This window comes from Pygocentrus nattereri, chromosome 28 (genome assembly GCF_015220715.1).
Source record: "Pygocentrus nattereri isolate fPygNat1 chromosome 28, fPygNat1.pri, whole genome shotgun sequence".
Classification (NCBI taxonomy): domain Eukaryota; kingdom Metazoa; phylum Chordata; class Actinopteri; order Characiformes; family Serrasalmidae; genus Pygocentrus; species Pygocentrus nattereri.
Genome location: NC_051238.1, coordinates 518,384 through 540,620, shown reverse-complemented (window position 1 = coordinate 540,620; position 22,237 = coordinate 518,384). Strand labels below are relative to the sequence as shown.

The window sequence follows — 22,237 nt, the reverse complement described above, 5'->3', positions numbered from 1 at the left end:
TGTATTTTCTTACCAGCAGATTTGTAGCTATCATCAAACTGAAGACGTTTCCCGCATGAAATTGAGCCGTTATTTCTACTCAGACACGTTCTTGGACGTTTTCCATGGGAAGCTGGCTTATCATCACCACTTTGACTCTTTCCACACTGTGACTGGCTCCCAGGACTGCTTGTTAAACAGGGCCTAAATGTGGTCAAAGCACCAGGTTCGCAAGCCGTGGAGGTACTGGGTGCTGTGTCAAATCCTGGCGGTGTTAAGAACCCCAGTGTTTCAACCAAACGGGTCAGAGCTGCTACAGAAAATAAGAGTTAGTATTACACGCCAACAACTAACGCAGAAAAATATACAGTATAAACAGTCAACTCACCCAATGGATTCTCATAATCCCGCTGTGTTCACAGATTCTGTAACAAAATAAAAGTAAGGATTATTTTGACAATATCAGCAACTACAAATAAATAAAATAATAATAAGAAACTGCGACAAACCTTCACAAAGTTGAGATAATCCTTCAATACTTCTAATAGCAAGGATCGTTTCAAGCTCAGATGCACCTAGACCAAGAAAATCCTGTTAAACAAAGAAAAAACCGTGATGCTGTTTGAATTTCCTATAAATATATAGAATATTAGGCTAAAAGTCTACGGCATGCAGCATACTCACCGAGAATGTTGGAGTCCATGGCTTCGATCAGTTTTTCTCGACAGCAAAGGTTAGAGTTGAAAGTTTGTCAGGACCCCTAGCCGTGGCTCTTTATACCATTTTCTCATTTGCCACACCTCTTCTTGTCCGAGGGTTGTGTCGATCCAAGTTTTGATTGGTTAGACATCATACGCCTACGCCCCCCACCCCACACACCCCCTTAACCCCTATCCCACATGTTGGAAATTTCTTTCCAAAGCTAATTTACAAAAAGGATATTTCTTGTTTTTTAATTCTTCTAACTCCCCATGAAAAAACACCAATCTTATGGAAGAAACTTGTAGCAGCTTCATTGGTAAAACCCCTAAAATAAAAGTTCAGAATCTCTCCAATGACAGGGTAAGTAACTAAAAACCTTATTGGAGCCTTTATTGTAGCCTTTAAAAGCACAAATGGACATTATCCTATAGTGTAACAGTCTCTTTTTCATTCTTAAAAACAAAACCGAAAACACGTTCTTTGGACAAATTCAAACCTGGTCAGACTCTGGAATCTTATTAAAATATTGTACACACAACCAGAACAAATAAAAATAAAAAACTTTTCTCTGGAGCAAACAGTTTGAGTAAGACTAAATAAATGTTTCAATTGATTTGTAGTTTGGACGTTCTGAGACTTTTTATCACACTGATAAACTCACCCACACCACTAAACATCCCTTTTGTTTTTCGGCTAGACATTTTGGTGCTTTTAACACCCATGGAGGCATTCACATACATTGATCTCTAAGAATACGCAAACACAACAGTGAAAACCCCCCAATTTTACCCACATGAAAAGGTCTCAACCTTCACACCTCACACACACACACTCACATCCCGTCAACCCCTATCCCACATGTTGGAAATGCTCGAATTTAAAATTTCTTTCCAAAGCTAATTTACAAAAAGGATATTTCTTGTTTTTTAATTCTTCTAACTTCCCATGAAAAAACACCAATCTTATGGAAGAAACTTGTAGTAGCTTCATTGGTAAAACCCCTAAAATAAAAGTTCAGAATCTCTCCAAATGACTGGGGTAAGTAACTAAAAACCTTATTGGAGACTTTATTGTAGCCTTTAAAAACACAAATGGACATTATCCTATAGTGTAACAGTCTCTTTTTCATTCTTAAAAACAAAACCGAAAACACGTTCTTTGGACAAATTCAAACCTGGTCAGACTCTGGAATCTTATTAAATATTGTACACACAACCAGAACAAATAAAAATAAAAAACTTTTCTCTGGAGCAAACAGTTTGAGTAAGACTAAATAAATGTTTCAATTGATTTGTGGTTTGGACGTTCTGACACTTTTTATCACACTGATAAACGATCCTCCAACGATCCTCCAACACGACTATTGTCCAACAAACACCAACATTCTCAAACAAACACCACCATTCTCCAACAAACACCATCATTCTCCAACAAGCACCATCATTCTCCAACAAGCACCATCATTCTCCAACAAACACCACTATTCTCCAACACACACCATCATTCTCCAACAAACACAATAATTCTCCAAGAAGCACCACTATTTCCCAATAAACACCATAATTCTCAAACACCAGCATTCTCCAACAAACCAATCATTCTCCAACACCACCATTCCCCAACAAACACTACCATTCTCCAACAAACACCACCGTTCTCCAATAAACACTACCATTCAACAACAAACGACACCATTTCCCAATAAACACCACCATTCTCCACTAAATGCCATCATTTTCTAACACAATCATTCTCCAACAAACACCATAATTATCTAAGAAACACCACCATTCCCCAACAAACACCACCATTCTCCAACAAACACCATCATTCTTCAACAAAATATCATTCTCCAATAAACACCACAATTCTCCAACACCACCATTCTCCAAGAAACACCAACATTCTCAAACAAATACCACAATTCTAAAACACATTCCATCATTCTCCAACAAACATTATAATTCTCCAAGAAACACCACCATTCTCAAACAAATACCACAATTCTAAAACACATTCCATCATTCTCCAACAAACACCACAATTCAAATCAAATCATATCAAATTTATTTATATAGCACTTTTTACAACTGATGTTGTCACAAAGCAGCTTTACAAAAATGGGAATCACAGCACAGAGAATCAGACAAAACACTGAACATAATATACAGAATATACAGAATATACAGAACCCCCGTGAGCGCTGAGGCAAGGAAAAACTCCCTCAGAGCTGGAGGAGGAAGAAACCTCGGGAGGACCAAGACTCACATCTAAAGGGGGGACCATCCTACCACTGGTCAGACAACTTATAAGTTAAACATTGAAAAGTCAATTTTACATCCATGCAGTTCTAATATATTCAGGTGTGTATAATCAACAGTGGAAACAATTAGAGTTCATATAGATTTGGATGTGATCTGTAGTGGAGAAGCTGCGTTCCAGAAACTTCCATCAGTCTGGTCAATCAGGGGGACAGGGGGACTTGAGGGTGGGACATCCATCAGTATTGGGCCGGACCGGTGGACAGTCAGTAACTCGGAGGAAGGAAAGATTTAGGAATTAGTTTAGACTGGATTTATGAAGAACAGAAAATGTAAAAAATTATCAGAGTGTGACTAATGACTCCGGCAGGTCTGAATATAACAGCCTAACTAAAGGGAGAGAGCCAGAAGGTAACATAGACACGGAGGCTCCCTGAGACACTGGCATTCACCCACTCCACCGTCCACAAACCTGAGTGACTGCATGTAGTGAGTGACAGCAGCACCAGCATCTCAGTTTACCCACAATTCACTATGTCCATGAACCCCTGGATCTGCAGCCTTATCTAAAGGGAATTAACATTAACTACCAAAAGCTAAACTAAACAAGTAAGTTTTTAGTCTAGACTTAAAGTTTGAGACTGTGTCTGAGTCCCGAACATTATCGGGGAGATTATTCCAGAGTTGGGGCGCTTTATAAGAGAAAGCTCTTCCTCCTGCAGAGCTTCTCTGAATTTTGGGAACTACTAGGAAGCCAGCACCCTGTGATCTAAGTAATCGTGGTGGTTCATAATAGGAGATAAGGTCTCTCAGATACTCAGGAGCGAGCCCATGTAGGGCTTTATACGTTAACAGGAGAATTTTATAGTCTATGCGGAATTTGACTGGAAGCCAGTGAAGAGCTGATAGGACTGGACTAATATGGTCAAATTTTCTAGTTTTAGTAAGGACCCTGGCTGCAGCATTTTGAACTAGCTGAAGTTTATTTAAGTTACTGCTAGAACATCCTGACAGTAGCGCATTACAGTAGTCTAGCCTTGACGTAATGAAGGCATGTACTAATTCTTCTGCGTCATGTAAGGATAAAGCATTTCTTAGCTTGGCGATGTTACGGAGATGTAGAAAAGCTGTTTTAGTAACATTAGATATGTGTTTATCAAATGCTAGATCTGAATCTATGATAACGCCAAGATTTTTAGCTGTTGAACCAGGTGTCACTGAGAAGTCGGCCAGATTCAACATTAGGTGTGATAATTTATTTCTAGCAGCTTTAGGGCCTAATAGAAGAACTTCTGTTTTATCACTATTTAATAGAAGAAAGTTGTGTGACATCCATTATTTCACATCTTTTACGCAATCCTCCATTTTCTTTATTCTCTGTTTGTCATCAGGTTTGGCTGATATGAAGAGCTGCGTGTCGTCTGCATAACAATGAAAATTAACATTATGTTTTCTAATAACTTTGCCCAGGGGGAGCATGTATAACGTAAATAATCACGGTCCTAAGATAGAGCCTTGTGGAACTCCATATCTAACCTTTGTATAATTGGAGGGTATATTATTTACCCTCACAAACTGAAAACGATCGGTCAAGTATGATTTGAACCACGATAAGGCAGTTCCAGTTATACCGACCATTTTCTCTAATCTTTCTAGGAGGATATTATGATCTACTGTATCAAAAGCTGCGCTCAGATCAAGAAGTACCAGTAAAGAAACGCAGCCTTAGTCAGCGGCAAGAAGCAGATCATTTGTTATCTTAACTAGAGCTGTCTCAGTGCTATGATGAGGCCTAAATCCAGATTGGAATTTTTCATAGATCTGGTTTCTTTGCAGATAAGAGCCAAGTTGTTGGGCCACGGCCTTTTCTAAAATCTTAGAAATAAATGGTAAATTTGAAATAGGTCTATAGTTAGATAGTACACTAGGATCAAGATTTGGTTTCTTGATCAAAGGTTTAATTACTGCTAGTTTAAAGGCTTTGGGAACATGCCCCAGGTTTAATGATGAGTTTACTATTGTTAATAGTGGTTTAATTATGTCTGGTAATACCTGTTTTAATAGTTTTGTGGGAACTGCATCAAGTGTACAGGTTGTGCAGTTTGATGAGGAGATAATTTTCTCCAGTTCTAACTGATGTAGTGGGTTAAAAACTTCCAACCTGACTTCGGTAGCTGGATTTTGTTCTATATCAGCCACACCAGATGACAGACAAGATGTGCTATTTATCTGTTGAATTTTGTCCCGAATATTTTCGATTTTATTATCAAAATAGTCCATAAAAGCATTGCTAGTGTGGATTGCTGGAATCTGAGGATCAGTACCTGCCTGATTTTTAGTCAGTTTAGAAATAACACTAAAGAGAACTCTAGGGTTGTTTTTATTAATCTCGATCTGAGAGGCCAGATACTCTGAGCGGGCTTTATTAATTTCTCTACTATATTCAACAATACTGTCTTTCCAAGCAGAGTGGAATACTTCCAGTTTGGTTGATCGCCATTTTCGCTCAAAATTTCGTACTAATTGCTTTAAAGTACGAGTTTGGTCGTTATACCACGGCGCAAGTTTTTTCTGTCTCTCTTTTTTGTGTTTAAGTGGTGCTACACCATCTAAAGTAGACCGGAAGGTATTTTCTAAACAATCAGTTAGTTTGTCTAGTTCTGCTGGGTTACCTGGAGAGTACACTATGGTTGATAAATCAGGAAGGTTATCAGTAAATTGTTGAGCGGTAAAGGGCGTTATTGAACGTTTCATAGAGTAGCTGGGGGATGTACGTATATTATGACTAAGATGAAGTTTAAAAGAAATAAGATAATGATCTGAGATTACTGAGGTTTGAGAAAGAATATCTAGGTTATCTATGCTAACACCCAGGGTCAAAACCAGATCCAGAGTATGATTACAGTAATGCGTAGGTCCTGTTACATTTTGAGCAATACCAACTGAGTCTAGAATTGATGCAAAAGCCTTTTTTAATGAGTCATCAACTTTTTCAAAATGAATGTTGAAGTCTCCTACTATAATTACTTTATCACTACAAACTGCTAAATCTGCAGCGAAATCACTAAATTCTTTTAAAAATTCTACATAGGGTCCTGGTGGTCTGTAAATATTAATTAAAGAAAATGCATTCTGTTTTGTAATTGGATTAATTATATTGATGTAAAGAAGCTCAAAAGAAGTGAAATTATCATAGTGTTTCTGATTGACAGCTAGGGAATTTCTAAAAATTATGCAGACCCCGCCTCCTCTACCGGACGATCTGGGGTTGTGTATATAATTATAGCCTGCAGGGGTGGCTTCGTTTAATGCTAAATATTCATCGGGTCTAATCCAGGTTTCAGTGAGGCACAACACATCAAATTTCTGATCAGTTATGATTTCATTCATTATTACTGCTTTTGAATTTAGAGATCTTATGTTAAGTAAACCAATCTTTAGTTTTGAAGTGCTAGTGCTACAGTCTGGATATGATTGTTTAATATACGTTAGGTTATTTAGATTTACTGTTTGAGTTTTTTGACATTTATGTTTGACTCGGGGGACAGACACAGTCTGAATACATTGGTATCTAGGTAACGTCTCTTTGCAGCTCACAGACGGTCGGTTAAGCCTCTCTGTCTGCGGCCTGGTCCCGGCTCCGGTTTGTCAGCAGCTTCTAAGGCTACTGCTACTCTGCCGACTAACTAAGAGACTATGTGCTATGCTGCACGAAAGTAAGGCAGCACCATCCCGCGTGGGGTGGACACCATCCCTACCTAAAAGACCAGGCTTGCCCTCAAACATTAGCCAGTTGTCTATAAAGCCCACATGATTGTCCGTACACCACTTGGACATCCAGCGGTTCAGCGAAGAAAGCCTGCTGTAAGCTTCATCGCCACGCCTCATTGGGATGGGGCCAGAACAGATTACCTCCTCGGACAGCGTCTGGGCCTGTTTAACCACCTCTTTAATATTAGCCTTAGTTACTTCAGACTGCCGCAGACGAATATCATTGGCCCCTACATGAATAACTACCCTCGAATATCTCCTATTTGCTAACAGCCTAAGGTTGCCACTAATGTCCGGTGCTCTGGCTCCCGGTAAGCAGATAACTCTAGCCGCTGGTGCCCCTAAAGGAGTGGCTAATTTCACGTGCCGGACGATAGAATCTCCTATCACCAGAGTACCTTTAACAGGCTCCTCAGCGGGTGGGCTGGCTGTGGCCTTTGCAGTAGCATTAGCCTTAGCCTTTCGACTATGCCGCCGAGACGTTACCCATTCGCCCTGCTGTGGGGGCTCTAAGGCCGGAGTCGAGGGGGTACTAGCTCTCCCTGGTGTACCCGGGGCTGCTAACAGTGACCCTTGCTGTCTATCCCTTATTAAACCCCGGATACGCAGCTCTAACTTGTCCACCTTCTCTACCAGGCAGTTAACTAGCTTGCACTTTGAACAAACACCACTATCATTATGACTATCGGTGGAGAAGGGGTCTAAACTAAACATGCCACACTCTGAACAAGAGAAAAACCCAGCAGTAGCCATGACAAAAAAGCACTCACCTTGTTTCAGTTGAAATTAGAAACTAACACAAACCAAACAGCAGCAGCAAACAGCTAATCCAGCAAACCTGTGGAAGAAGTCTGTAAAAGTGAGCTAAGAGTGGATTAATAGGTGGGTAGAGCAAAGTGGAAGCAGGCTAAAGGTGGATTAGTAAGTATGAAGGGTGAAAGAGGAAGAAAACAGGGGTAAATGTAGAAATTGAAGTAAATTAAAGAGAGCTAGCAATCAGCACACCACCAGCAACAGCAGCAAGACAGTAGCAGAGAGCAGACCAGAGTAGCAGACCAGAGTAGCAGACCAGAGTAGCAGAGTAGCAGAGTTTGTTTTCTCCAAACAAACACCACCATTCTTCAACAAACACCATCATTCTCCACAAACACCACCATTCTTCAATAAACACCACCATTCTCCAACAAACACCACTATTCTCCAACAAACAGTATCATTTTCCAAAAAACACCACCAATCCCCAATAAACGCCACCATTCTCAAACAAACACCACCATTCTCCAATAAACACCTCCATTCTCCAACAAACATCATCATTCTCTAACAAACACCACCATTCCCCAACAAACACCACCATTCTCCAACAAACAGTATCATTTCCCAAAAAACACCACCAATCTCCAATAAACGCCACCATTCTCAAACAAACACCACCATTCTCCAATAAACACCTCCATTCTCTAACAAACACAATCATTGTCTGACAAACACCACCATTCCCCAACAAACACCACCATTCTCCAACAAACAGTATCATTTTCCAAAAAACACCACCAATCCCCAATAAATGCCCCCATTCTCAAACAAACACCACCATTCTCCAATAAACACCTCCATTCTCCAAGAAACATCACCTTTCTCTAACAAACACAATCATTGTCTGACAAACACCAGCATTCCCCAACAAACACCACGATTCTCCAACAAACACCACCGTTCTCCAACAAACACCATCGTTCTTCATTATTTTGGAGCATAACCTTAGTTTTGTGGTCTTGGAGCAGGTCATGTGTCCAACTAATAACTTTGAAAGGCTGATTTTTGTCCATGTGTCAGCTGGTTCACTGCACACACTGTTACAGGCTTTATTACAGTAACATTGCACCTACATTGGGAGTTTAGGGTTTGAGGGGTGCCACATCTTGAAAATCGTGCCCCCCTTGTTTTTAAAAGGATGCTACACCCCAATCTTATTTACCTCTTTATCTTTATTTACCATCTTTAAGTGTTGCAGAGGAGATGGTGGCTTGCCTAGTCTTGTTTTTAGACTGGAACCAACTTATTTTAAAATTTTATTTCTCAATTTGAGGAGAAACTGACTTAATGCTAGTAAAATTATCTGTCCTTGCAGCGAGATCATGCTACTAGTATTAAATCAGTTTCTCCTCAAATGCAGGCTTTAAGCTTTGTACTGTAGCTCATTTGTCTTGCAGTAAACTTTGATTGGTGCTATACATGAGGTCATCAACCCAAAAACCTGTCAAAGTAGGACTAACATGATCTAAAAGTAGTCACTGTGGTCACCTACCACTCGATGATGGGAGTATTGTAACTTGTTTGACGTTGTACCAGAAGAGTAAGGAGCGTTGCCCCATAACGGACCATGGCAAGGATTTAATGTAAACCAGACTGAACCAACTCACTCTCTCTCTCTCTCTCTCTCTCTCTCTCATTCTCTCTCGTTCTCTTTTGTTCTCTCTATTTTTCTCTCTGGTTCTCTGAAAGCTGGAGAAATGGTGAAGGTAAACTGAATCCATATGCGTGTCTGTATCTCTCAACACTAGTTTACTACCTCATCACACACCACAGCAGCGCTTTCTCAAACATAAAGAATGGCCTGTCCATTTGCGTGGTGTTAGAGCTTTTTAGCGGACCCCCTCAGGTTGGATCGGCGCTGTTCTGTCACAATAGATACTGAGAGTAATAGTCAGCAAATGAGGCCCATAATGAGCTCCATAGCTATGTGCTGCAATATCAATAACAGTTCAGTCCTGTAGACCTATGCTGAGAGCTTTCATAATGCAGACCAGCGGATCCTCCTCGGTCTTCATGAGCAGCTACATGGCTGTTAGGTTCCTTTGATCATCTTCTAACACTGAGGCAGGTAGGAGGGCTCCTTGTCTACTGTGGGTTGGAGATGAGCAAGTGGACACCTGCCCACTGACATGACTTTCCAAAGAACACAATCTAAGCATGCTTCACAGCAACCACAATCCTCTAATAGTCACCAACATCCTCCATCACACATCATCAGTTTCCACCAAATACCATCATTCTCTACCAAACACCACTATTCTCCTCTAAATACCAAAATGTCCCCAACAAAAACCATCATTCTCCACCAAACATGATTGTTCTCCACCAAACACTATAAGTCTTATTTTTATACCAAAAGTCACCAACACCATCATTCTCTACCAAACAAGTTAATTCTCCAACGAACATCACCATCCTCTACCAAACACTATTCACCTCCAAATACCAAAAAGTCTTCAAACTCATTCTTTACTAAACACAATCATTCTGCAATGAACATGATTATTGTCCAGTACACATGATCATTTTTAACAAGGCTGGTAATATTCCATCAAACACCATCATACTCCACCAAACACCATCATTCTCACCAAACAACATTATACTCCACCAAACACTATCATACTCCACCAAACACCATTATACTCCACCAAACAGCATCATTCTCCAACAAACACCTTCACTAAACAGATTCACAAAAGATTCTTCACCACACACCATTATACTCCACCAAACATCATCATACTTCACCAAACACCATCAGTCTCCACCAAACACCATTATACTACCCCAAACACCATCATACTCCACCAAACACCATCATTCTCCACCAAACACCATCATTCTCCACCAAACACTACCAATTTCCAGAACACAAACATCATAATCATTCTCCAAACACCATCATCCACTAAACACTACACTCTTTAAAAAGACAACTCTTTAGTAAAGACAGTGAACACTCAAAGAACCTGCTTTGAACACTCAAAGAACCTGCTTTGAACACTCAAAGAGCAGCTTAAAGGTTTCTTTGCATGGTGAAATAGTTCTTCAGATTGATGGAGAATGTGTTAAATGTGACATAAAGAAGCCTTTAAACATGCAAATGAGTGCTGATGATTTCATATAAAACCATTGCTTTTACTAAAGAACCCTAAGCGGGTATCATTCTTCACCAAACACAATCATTATTTTCTAGTAAACACCAACATTCTCTACTAAACACTGTACTTTCAAAAAAGATGGTTCTTCAAGGGTTCTTTAGTATGCCTGAATGTCTGAATATTGAATCATGAACATTCAACATAGTTCAATGCTGAAGTCTTTACAGGGTATCATTCTCTGTCGAATGCAGACGTTCTCTATGAAAAACAATCATTATTTTCCAGTAAACAGCAAACTTCTCTCCTAAAAACTTTGTCAAATATCAGATTATCACCACCAATGCTTTAGAGTAACTTGGACCATGTATGTCTGAGGGAACTGAGAGAATTACGTCCCACAGAAGCCTGATTCTGATCCAGAGCTGATCCACCACAGAGCTCATTCTGCCAAAGCCTCGGCCTTTCACTGCCTCAGAAGAGCTCTGTGAGCTGCTGGAGCTCCCCTACCTTGCTTCTAAACTCAGGAAATGTCACTTTCTGGCTGTTTGTCATGTATAAACATGACATAAAAATGCAACAAAGAGAATATAATAGATGTTTCATAACTGTTCATGCCTCACTGCTTTGTTTTTCTTTCTAACTTTCACTTGCAAAGGTGCGTGTTGGAGTTTTCAGCGTTTCTCTGCAGGGGAGCTGTTCCATTTCTAAAGAACAAGCTGTGGTTCTACGTATGATTCTTTAACCCTTTCTAGGGTAAACAGCTCCATCTGACAGCAAAACAAACTTTTTCAGGTCTGCATTATAGAAAGATCTAAACAGAACATTCGGTTCTACAGAAACTTAGAGTCAGAACTGTTCACAGTGGTGGTGATGGGAACCAGACATCCACCTCTAAAAACTCCTTCACAGAAAGTTCCTACATGAAATGGTTATGAATTCACTGCCTTATGACTGAGATGCTGTTTTATGATAGTGTAGAGAACTTCAACTCCATGCTCGAGCGATACATGCAAGGCGCTGTGCGGCAAAATAGTCCCCAAAGAAAACGTATTATTCCAGAATTTCCACTGTTTTCCAACATTCTATATAAACTCAGAAGACTCATGTAGGTTCACTGGTGGTGCTGAATAGTAAATAAAATGTCTATATCTGTGTTGTAGTCATGGCGACACCTGGTTCCTATCAACACCACTGTAAAGACATCTGAACCATTTCACAACAAAACCACTCTGAATCTCTCTGATAACATCTTAGACACTGAATTATGGGGGGAATTTTTTTTTAAAGATTAGTGGAATTCCCGGGCGGCACGGTGGCGTGGTGGGTAGCGCTGTCGCCTCACAGCAAGGAGGGCCTGGGTTCGATTCCCTGGCCGGGTGACCGGGGTCCTCTCTGTGTGGAGTTTGCATGTTCTCCCTGTGTCTGCATGGGTTTCCTCCGGGTTCTCCGGTTTCCTCCCACAGTCCAAAGACATGCAGTCAGGCCAGTTGGACATGCTAAATTGCCCCTAGGTGTGAGTGTGTGAGTGACTGTCTGTGTCTGTCTGTCTGCCCTGCGATAGACTGGCGACCTGTCCAGGGTGTATCCTGCCTTCCGCCCGATGACCGCTGGGATAGGCTCCAGCATCCCCCCGCGACCCTGACTGAGAAGCGGCTTAGAAGATGGATGGAATTCCCCTTTAAGGACATTATGATTTTGCATATCTTTGTATTTTGTATAATAATATTATCAGGTAGAAAGTAGGAGTTTCTGAAGAAAGGTCACAAAATTCAGCAAAACCTGCTCCTCATACCAAGGAAGATGATCATGAAGCTGAGTGTGGTAGATAAATATATTGTCATGACTCCCTTCAGCTCTCAGGTCTCTTTGGACTCCATCTCCCAGAACCCCCTGGGGGATCACATGATTCCTCCCTCATTCTCACACACTCCAATCAGCATTCTAGCTCCAGCAAGTATTAGTACCTCATTCCCTTGAGTCCTTAGCTCATCAACAATCAGAACAACAAGCTCAGCTGGCGTTACTGGTTAACAGCGTGAGGGCTCTCACCACCCAACATCAAACCCTCAGTACAGCTGAGTCGGAAGTGAGCTCCGTCAGCCCTCCAACCCAAGCTGAAGCTGCTACTGCTCTGTTTCCAGTGAGTAAGCCGGAAACTTGATGGCAACCCAGATAAAAGTGGTGGGTTTCTTCTACAGTGCTCTATCTGTTTTGATAATTGACCAGCTAGCTCATGCAAAAATTTCATTTTTGGTTTCATGTTTGTCAGATAAAGCTCTAGAATGGGTCACAGCCAGTTGGTCTCACATTCATAGTCTGTCCTACAACCACTTTTTGAAGGAATTTAGAGCTGTATTTGACCTCCCTCATGAATGGAAAATCAACTGTGAACTCGACAAAACTCGACAAAAGTCAGGTCGATCAGTGGTGGAGTATGCCCTTGAGTTCCGTACTTTAGCGTCTAATAGTGGTTGGAACGAAGCAGCCCTTCTTGTTATGTTCTGCCAGGGACTCAACTCAGATATTTTGACATAACTGACTTGCAGAGGCAATGGTAGAACAACTTCAGGTTCCAGTGGAAGACATATCAATGTCATTGTGAGTGGCAGCACTGGATGGAGCCCCTATAGGAACCATTTTCCACCAAACTCAAACTGTTCTCATCAAAACCAGTGCATTACATACAGAACATCTGTCCCTTCTAGTCATTGAACAATCAGAATTTTAAATCGTACTTAGTTTACCTTGGTTAAAAAGACATAACCCCACAATTTCCTGGACAGAGAGAAAAATTCAGAAACAGTCTGACTTCTGTCATCACACTTGACCAGGGCTTTATCAGACCATCCACTTCCCCAGCAGCATCTGGCTTCTTTTGTTAAGAAGAAGGATAGAGGTTTCCGTCCCTGTATTGATTATAGAGGCCTGAATCAAATCACCAAGACCTATCCTTATCCCCTTCCCCTTGTTCCAGCCCTAGAACAATTAAAGTGTGCCTGGTATTTTACAAAATTAGATTTAAGAAGTGTCTACCATCTCATCAGAATCACAGAGGGAGACGAGTTGGAAAATAGCTTCTGTGACCACCAAGGGGCAATATGGGTACCTTGTAATGCCTTTCGGACTCTCTATTGTCCCCTCTGTATTCCAAGCATTCATCAATGACATACTGAGGGATATGCTAGGAAAATGTGCTATAGCCTACATTGATGACATTCTTGTGTACTCTCCTGATTTAGACTTACACATTAGCCATGTCTGTGCCATTCTTAAGAGACTTGGAGAATAATTTGTATGTAAAAGAAGAAAAATGTGAGTTCCACATTCAATCTGTCTCATTTTTGGGTTATGTCATTAGTTCTATTGAAGTCATCATGGACGACAAGAAAGTTGATGCTGTACTCAACTGGCCATCTCCATCTTTAGTCAAGGAGCTTCAGCAATTTCAGCCAGTTTTTACTTTACCATTTCATTTGAGGCGTTAGTATTATTGCTGCTCCACTGACTACCTTACTCAATGGCTCTCCCAAAAAGCTTCACTGGACAGAACAAGCAGAAGCTGCATTCTTAACACTTAATAAGGCTTTTTCCACAGCCCCAATACTTAAACACACTGACCCCTCTGAACCCTTTGCAGTTGAGGTTGATGCTTCTGAAACTGGAATAGGGGCCATTCTCTCATGACGTTCGGGTAATCCGCAGAAACTTCATCCAATTGCATTCTATTCACACAAGTTTACACCCACTGAGAGAAATTATGGCATTGGAGACCGTGAACTGCTGGCTGTAAAGCTCGCACTGGAGGTCCCACAGTTTCAGGATAGACTGATCACCTGGGCTCACTCTGCTGTTACCACAGGTAACCCTGGAGATACCCGTACACAACAACTGTTGTCAAGCAGATATTGGTGGGAAACTATGAATACAGATACATTCCTTTGTTGCCTCGTGTACCATGTGTTCACAATGCAAGACCCCAAAGACTCTACCTGCTGGAAAATTAGTTCCCCTGTTAGTCCCTGTTTGACCCTGGTCACACATTGCTGTGGATTTCACCACTGACTTGCCTGAGTCACAGGGTTATACCACCAGACTTACTGTCATTGACCATTTTTCAGTTGCCCTCCGCAAGAATAAGGATCAGGCAGACCATCAAGGTGACACTCCCATATACCAACCCAGAGACAGAGTGTGGCTTTCCACAAGGGACTTCAGAGCTATTGAGGGAAGTATAAAGTTGCATCCTAAATACATTGGTCCATTTAAGGTACTAAAACGAGTTAATGAAGTGACTTATAAGTTAGATTTGCTCCCCCTGCCCCCGTTTCAGAGTCTCTTGCTCATTCAATGTTCCTGGCTTGATTGCCAACTTCCATAGTTGCCACTTGGGCCGGCCACGAAGGTGCCCTCTGGTCCACTTCCTGAGAGTCTGCATGGTCGTCATCTGCGAACCCCATCAGTCCAGCACCACGGCGGCTGCCCCTGTTCGGTTCTGAGGCCAGCCAGGACTGTCATGACTTCCTTCAGCTCTGAGGTCTTGCAGAGTGTGGCTTTGGACTCCATCTCCCAGAACCCCCTGGGGCATCACATGACTCCTGCCTCGCTCTCATGCTCCAATCAGCACGCTAGCTGTCCAGAGTACCAATCATGTCCACCTGCCGCTCACTGATTAGTATAAAGCCTGGGCTTGTTGGATAGGTTCTTTGTGAGGCATTGCTTCTGTCTAATCAAATAAAATGTATTTGTACAGCTTTTTACAACTGATGTTGTCAAAAAGCAGCTTGACAGAATTCTAGTAAAGACAAAGTTTTAACATGAAATGTAAAAACCCCCAGGTGAGCAAGCCAGGGGTGACAAGGTGGCAAGGAGAAACTCCCTCAGAGCTGAGGAAGAAACCTTGGGAGAAACCAAGGCTCACAAGGGGGGACCTATCCTCCTCTGGCCAAGCTACCTACAAATTACTGACAAAATAAAGGACCCTATACATCACACAGGTCTGCTGTTATGCTTATGCGTACTGATAAAGTCATAGTATGTAAAATGTAAGTGATGATAATGATATAATTATAATTATAATTATTAGTAATAGTAGTAATAGTTAGGAGTCCATGAAAACTTCAATGTAGGGTGGGCAGCTAATCCAGGGCAGGTGGCGGTAGCTGGGGCGTGGGTAGCAGGTAGCAGGACAGCTCAACAGTCAGTTGTCCTTCAGCGTCCAGCTGGAGAGGTGGGCAGTCATTTACTCGGAAAAAGGCAGGGAGATGGAATTAGTTTTGTTCTGTTTGTTTGTATGTAAAACAGGGAATGCGGACATTGTGCGGGAGTGTGGCTAACGACTCCGGCAGATCTGACTATGACAGTTTAACTAAAAGGAGAAAACCAGAAGGACACACAGACACGGGAGCACTCTGAAACAGTTTGGCATCCCTCCGCTCCACCGTCCACAAATCTGAGTGACCGTGTGCAAGCAGCGGGATGACAGCACCAGCGTCTCAGTTTACTATAATTCCCTGTGTCCATGGACCCATGGATCTGCTGCCTTTATCTAAGATGGAACAAGTTTTCAGCCTAGATTTGAAAATTGAGACTGTGTCTAAGCCCCAAACGTTTTCAGGAAGATCATTCCAGAGTTTGGGGGCTTTATAAGAAAAAGCTCTTCCCCCAGCTGAAACCTTCTGAATTCTGAGGACTATTAATAAGCCAGCACTCTGTGATCTGAGTGGTCGTGATGGCTCATAATGGGAAATAAGTTCTTGTAAGTACTCAGGAGCGAGCCCATATAGGGCTTTATACGTCAATAAAAGAATTTTATAATCAATATGGAATTTAATAGGTAGCCAATGAAGTGATGATAGCACTGGACTGATATGATCAAATTTTCTAGTTTTAGTGAGGAACCTGGCTGCGGCGTTTTGGACTAGCTGAAGTTTGTTTAAATTCCTGCTCGTGCATCCTGACAGTAGCACATTACAGTAGTCTAGCCTAGAAGTAATAAAAGCATGTACTAGTGTTTCTGCGTCATGCAGGGATAAGGCATTTATTATCTTGGCAATGTTGTGAAGATGTAAAAAAGCTATCCTAGTGATGCTGTCAATGTGTTGATCGAATGATAAATCTGAATCAATTATGATGCCAAGATTTTTTGCTGCTGAACCAGGTGTAACTGTAAAGTCAGTAAGATTTAAAATTAAATCTGATCATTTATTTCTTGCCAATTTTGGACCCAGAAGGAGAACCTCTGTTTTGTTTAGTAGGAGGAAGTTACATAAAATCCAACATTTCATCTTATACACAGTCCTCCATTTTCTTTAATCTGTGCTTGTCATCAGGCTTGGCTGTTTTGTACAGTTGCGTATCGTCTGTGTATCAGAGAAAATTAATGCCATGGTTACTTATAACTGTGACGATAACATGTATAGTGTAAATAATAATGGTCCGAAAATAGAGCATTGGGGAACTCCAAATCTTACTTTTGAATAATTGGAAGATAAATCGTTAACCTTTATGAACTGATAATGTTCTGTTAAGTAAGATTTGAACCACGATAGGGCGGTCCCTGTGATTACAATCATGTATTCTAGCCTTTCTAGGAGAATATTGTGGTCTATTGTATTGAAAGCTGTGCTGAGGTCAAGTAGCACTAACAGGGATACATAGCCTTGATCAGAGGCGAGAAGAAGATCATTAGTTATCTTAACTAGAGCTGTCTCAGTGCTGTGATGTGGCCTGAATCCAGATTGGAATTTTTCATATTTATGGTAGATATATGTAGATATGAACTAAGTTGTTGGGCCGAAGCTTTTTCTAAGATCTTAGATATAAATGGTAAGTTAGAAATAGGCCTGTAATTAGACAATATGCTAACATCAAGATTTTTTTCTTTTACAGAGGTTTAATAACTGCTAGTTTAAAAGTTTTGGGTACATAGCCCAGTTATAGCCATAGTTAAAAGAGGGTTTATAATAACTGTTAATACTTCTTTGAGTAATTTTGAGGGAATTGCATCGAGCATGCAGGTTGTATAATTTGCAGAGAAGATAATCTTCTCTAGTTCTAGCTATGGGAGTGGGTAAAAAGTTTCCAGCCTTCCTTCTACAACTGTGTTTTGTTTTCTATCAGACATGTCAGATAACAGCCAAGTTGCAATACTGTGGGTTGAGTTTGTTGTCTAATATTTTCAACTTTATTATTAAAGAAGTCCATAAAACCTTTTTTTTCCAGAATTTGTGGTTCAGTACCTGCCTGTTTTTTTGTCTATAGAGCTTCTGAGCATTCATATCTGTTTTGTTCTGGTTCTAACCTCTTGCCCTGTTTTTGACTTGCCTTTTTGCCTGACCCTTTTTTGGATTGTTTGTGCTTCTGCCTTTTTTTGGCCCTTTTGGATCTGACCTATACTTGTTTATGGACTTTGATTTTGGATTGTGTTTTCATCAGTAAAGCCTGTCATTCTACTTTTACTCGTGAGCAAATGCGTCATTCTGTAATGTTACAGGCATCTGCACAGAGCTGATTTACCATAAACTAAACATTTACGGGGGTAATATGGGAAGTAGGAATAGCGGCCAATGCCGATATCTGATATTTTTCATCCATTCATCTGTTGATGCTGAACCTTACAAATAAAAATGTACAAATTAGCATTTATTTCTGTACAGTTATAGATGCAGTAAAATGAAAACAATGAGTATTTTTATAGTATTTAGTGCAGTATTTTATATTTATGAACTAATATGTCTGATTTATTATTAATATTTTATAAATAATTTTCACAATATATCTTTTTATTACTCTGCCTTTAAGACTGTTATATGTAAATGAGCTCTGTTCTGACTGCTCTGTATTGTGCCACATAATCCTTATAGCTTCAGTAGGTGGAGCTAAACTACTGTAGCTGAATAGGTGGGGCTAAACTGCTTTAGCTGAATGGGTGGGGCTAAACTGCTCTAGCTGAATGGGTGGAGCTAAACTGCTGTAGCTGAAAGGTGGGGCTAAACTGCTGTAGCTGAATGGTGGAGCTAAACTGCTGTAGCTGAAGGGTGTATTTTTAAAGCTGTAACAATGTTTACAAACTGAAAAAAGTAAATAAAGTAAGTTATAAATGATAAATAAATAATACTTTGGTAAAGAGTCAGTGGACTCTGGTGTACAGTATGCAGTAATGGAAATATTCAGAGCTCTATTCCTGATACGCTCAGTCTTCCCTTGTTGCCCACCACTGTATTTCACTGTACTGCTGTAGATTCTGTAACTGTCCAAGCAGAGAAATGTGGTTTTAATCGGCGTCATGTTCATCTGGGATATGATAATGCAAAACACTGCTCCTTGAACCCTGTGGGGCCATTGCTGGGCCAGCACTGGCACACACACGGTACCACGGCTGTCCCTCTGCAGTACGGCTCTGCTCAGCGTTAGGGAGGAAAGAGGAAAATATTTCCTAGAACCACAGCTCTGTGATCCAGGTCAACATGCCAAACAAACACACTGGAGCCAAGTGGAACTGGAAAAGAGAGAACTCTGCAGGGCTTTACATTCAGAGCATTTTGCAAGATCCAGAATGTGAAAGTGTGTGCAGAGGTTTCTACTGTAAGCTGGATGCTACTGCGCAACTTCAAACTGCTGTTGATAAAAACATCTGCTATATAATAATAAATATGTATTTATACACACGTCAATCCACTGAACTGGCTCATAGTCAGAGCTGAAACACATTTTGGACTTTAAACTGATGTTTGAGTGATGTTTATTTTTATTAAAACTAAGGACTGAACATTCCATTTTGTCCCTACCAAACAGTCATAACTATACCAAACGTTTATGTAGTGACTGTTTTACTCGTGTCTGCTTCTCTAGTGTCTGTTTGGGTAGTGACAGTTTTGGCAGTGTCTGTTTCACTAATGTCTGTTTGGGTAGTGTCTGTTTCTGTAGTGTCGGTTTCGGCAGTGTCTGTTTCACTAGTGTCTTTTTGGGTAGTGTCTGTTTCTGTAGCGTTGGTTTCAGCAGTGTCTGTTTCACTAGTGTCTGTTTCAGCAGTGACCGTTTCACAAGTTTCTGTTTCGGTAGTGATTGTTTCGGCAGTGACCGTTTCACTAGTGTCTGTTTCAGCAGCGTCTGTTTCAGTAGTGACCATTGCTGCAGTGTCTGTTTCACTAGTGTCTGCTTTTTCAGTGACTGTTTCATGAGTGTGTGTTTCAGCAGTGTTTGTTTCGGTAGTGACCATTGCTGCAGTGTCTGTTTCACTAGTGTCTGTTTCGGCAGTGACTGTCTCACTAGTCTTTGCTTCGGTAGTGACCGTTTCGGCAGTGACTGTTTCACTAATGTCTGTTTCGGCAGTGACTGTCTCACTAGTGTTTGCTTCGGTAGTGACCGTTTCAGCAGTGACTGTTTCACTAGTGTCTGTTTGGATAGTGTCTGTTTCTGTAGCATCAGTTTCGGCAGTGTCTGTTTCACTAGTGTCTGTTTCAGCAGTGTCTGTTTCACTAGTGTCTGCTTTGGCAGTGACTGTTTCATGAGTGTGTGTTTCAGCAGTGTCTGTTTCGGTAGTGACCATTGCTGCAGTGTCTGTTTCACTAGTGTCTGTTTCGGCAGTGACTGTCTAACTAGTCTTTGCTTCAGTAGTGACCGATTCGGCAGTGACTGTTTCACTAGTGTCTGTTTCGGCAGTGACTGTCTCACTAGTGTTTGCTTCGGTAGTGACCGTTTTCTGGCAGTGACTGTCTCACTAGTGTCTGTTTGGGTAGTGTCTGTTTCTGTAGTGTCGGTTTCGGCAGTGTCTGTTTCACTAGTGTCTTTTTGGGTAGTGTCTGTTTCTGTAGCGTTGGTTTCAGCAGTGTCTGTTTCACTAGTGTCTGTTTCAGCAGTGACCGTTTCACAAGTTTCTGTTTCGGTAGTGATTGTTTCGGCAGTGACCGTTTCACTAGTGTCTATTTCAGCAGCGTCTGTTTCAGTAGTGACCATTGCTGCAGTGTCTGTTTCGGCAGTGACTGTCTCACTAGTGTCTGTTAGGGCAGTGTCTGTTTCACTAGTGTCTGTTTCAGCAGTGACCGTTTCACTAGTGTCTGTTTCAGCGGCGTCTGTTTCAGTAGTGACCATTGCTGCAGTGTCTATTTCGGCAATGACTGTCTCACTAGTGTCTGTTTCACTAGTGTCTGCTTTGGCAGTGTCTGGGTCATGAGTGATTGTTTCGGCAGTGACCGTTTCATTAGTGTCTGTTTCAGCAGCGTCTGTTTCGGTAGTGACCATTGCTGCAGTGTCTGTTTCACTAGTGTCTGTTTTGGCAGTGACTGTCTCACTAGTGTCTGTTTGGTTAGTGTCTGTTTCATGAGTGTCTGTTTCAGCAGTGACCGTTTCAGAATTTCTGTTTCGGTAGTGATTATTTCGGCAGTGACCGTTTCACTAGTGTCTGTTTCAGCAGTGTCTGTTTCGGTAGTGACCATTGCTGCAGTGTCTGTTTCACTAGTGACCATTTCGGCAGTGACTGTTTCACTAGTGTCTGTTTGGGTAGTGTCTGTTTCTGTAGTGTCGGTTTCGGCAGTGTCTGTTTCTGAAGTGTCGGTTTCTGTGGAGTCTGTTTCAGCAGTAACTGTTTCACTAGTGTCGGTTTGGAAGTGTCTTTTTCCCTAGTGTCTTTTTGGGTAGTGTCTGTTTCTGTAGCATCAGTTTCGGCAGTGTCTGTTTCACTAGTGTCTGTTTCAGCAGTGTCTGTTTCATTAGTGTCTGTTTCTGTAGTGTCGTTTCCGCAGTGTCTGTTTCACTAGTGTCTGCTTTGGCAGTGTCTGTTTCATGATTGTCTGTTTCAGCAGTGACCGTTTCACAAGTTTCTGTTTTGGTAGTGATTGTTTCAGCAGTGACCGTTTCACTAGTGTCTGTTTCAGCAGCATGTGTTTCAGTAGTGACCATTGCTGCAGTGTATGTTTCACTAGTGTCTGTTTCGGCAGTGACTGTTTCACTAGTGTCTGTTTCGACAGTGACTGTTTCACTAGTGTCTGTTTTGGTAGTGACCATTTCGGAAGTGACTGTTTCACTAGTGTCTGTTTGGGCAGTGTCTCTTTGGGTAGTGTCTGTTTCTGTAGTGTCGCTTTCAGCAGTGTATGTTTCACTAGTGTCTGCATTGGAAGTGTCTGTTTCATGAGTGTCTGTTTCAGCAGTGACCTTTTCACTAGTGTCTGTTTCGGCAGTGACTGTCTCACTAGTGTCGGTTTGGGTAGTGTCTGTTTCACTAGTGTCTGTTTCAGTAGTGGCTGTTTCATTAGTGTCTGTTTCTGTAGTGTCATTTCAGCAGTGTCTGTTTCACTAGTGTCTGTTTCAGCAGTGTCTGTTTCACTAGTGTCTGCTTTGGCAGTGACTGTTTCATGAGTGTGTGTTTCAGCAGTGTCTGTTTCGGTAGTGACCATTGCTGCAGTGTCTGTTTCACTAGTGTCTGTTTCGGCAGTGACTGTCTCACTAGTGTTTGCTACGGTAGTGACCGTTTCGGCAGTGTCTGTTTCACTAGTGTCTGTTTGGGCAGTGTCTGTTTCAGTAGTGTCTGTTAGGGTAGTGTGTGTTTCTGTAGCATCAGTTTCGGCAGTGTCTGTTTCACTAGTGTCTGTTTCAGCAGTGCCTGTTTCA

The 22,237-nt window shown here is 41.4% G+C and overlaps 1 protein-coding gene across 1 annotated transcript; it reads right to left on the bottom strand.

The window, feature by feature from the left end:
• Positions 1–283: 283 nt before the first annotated feature.
• On the bottom strand, positions 284–7,763 carry LOC119262644. Its single transcript, XM_037535623.1, has 2 exons — positions 6,645–7,763; positions 284–292 (listed from the first exon to the last, which is right to left on the bottom strand). The coding sequence occupies exons 1-2, from the start codon at positions 7,464–7,466 to the stop codon at positions 284–286; spliced, it is 831 nt and encodes a 276-aa protein (XP_037391520.1). The 5' UTR covers positions 7,467–7,763.
• Between the last annotated feature and the right edge of the window lie 14,474 nt (positions 7,764–22,237).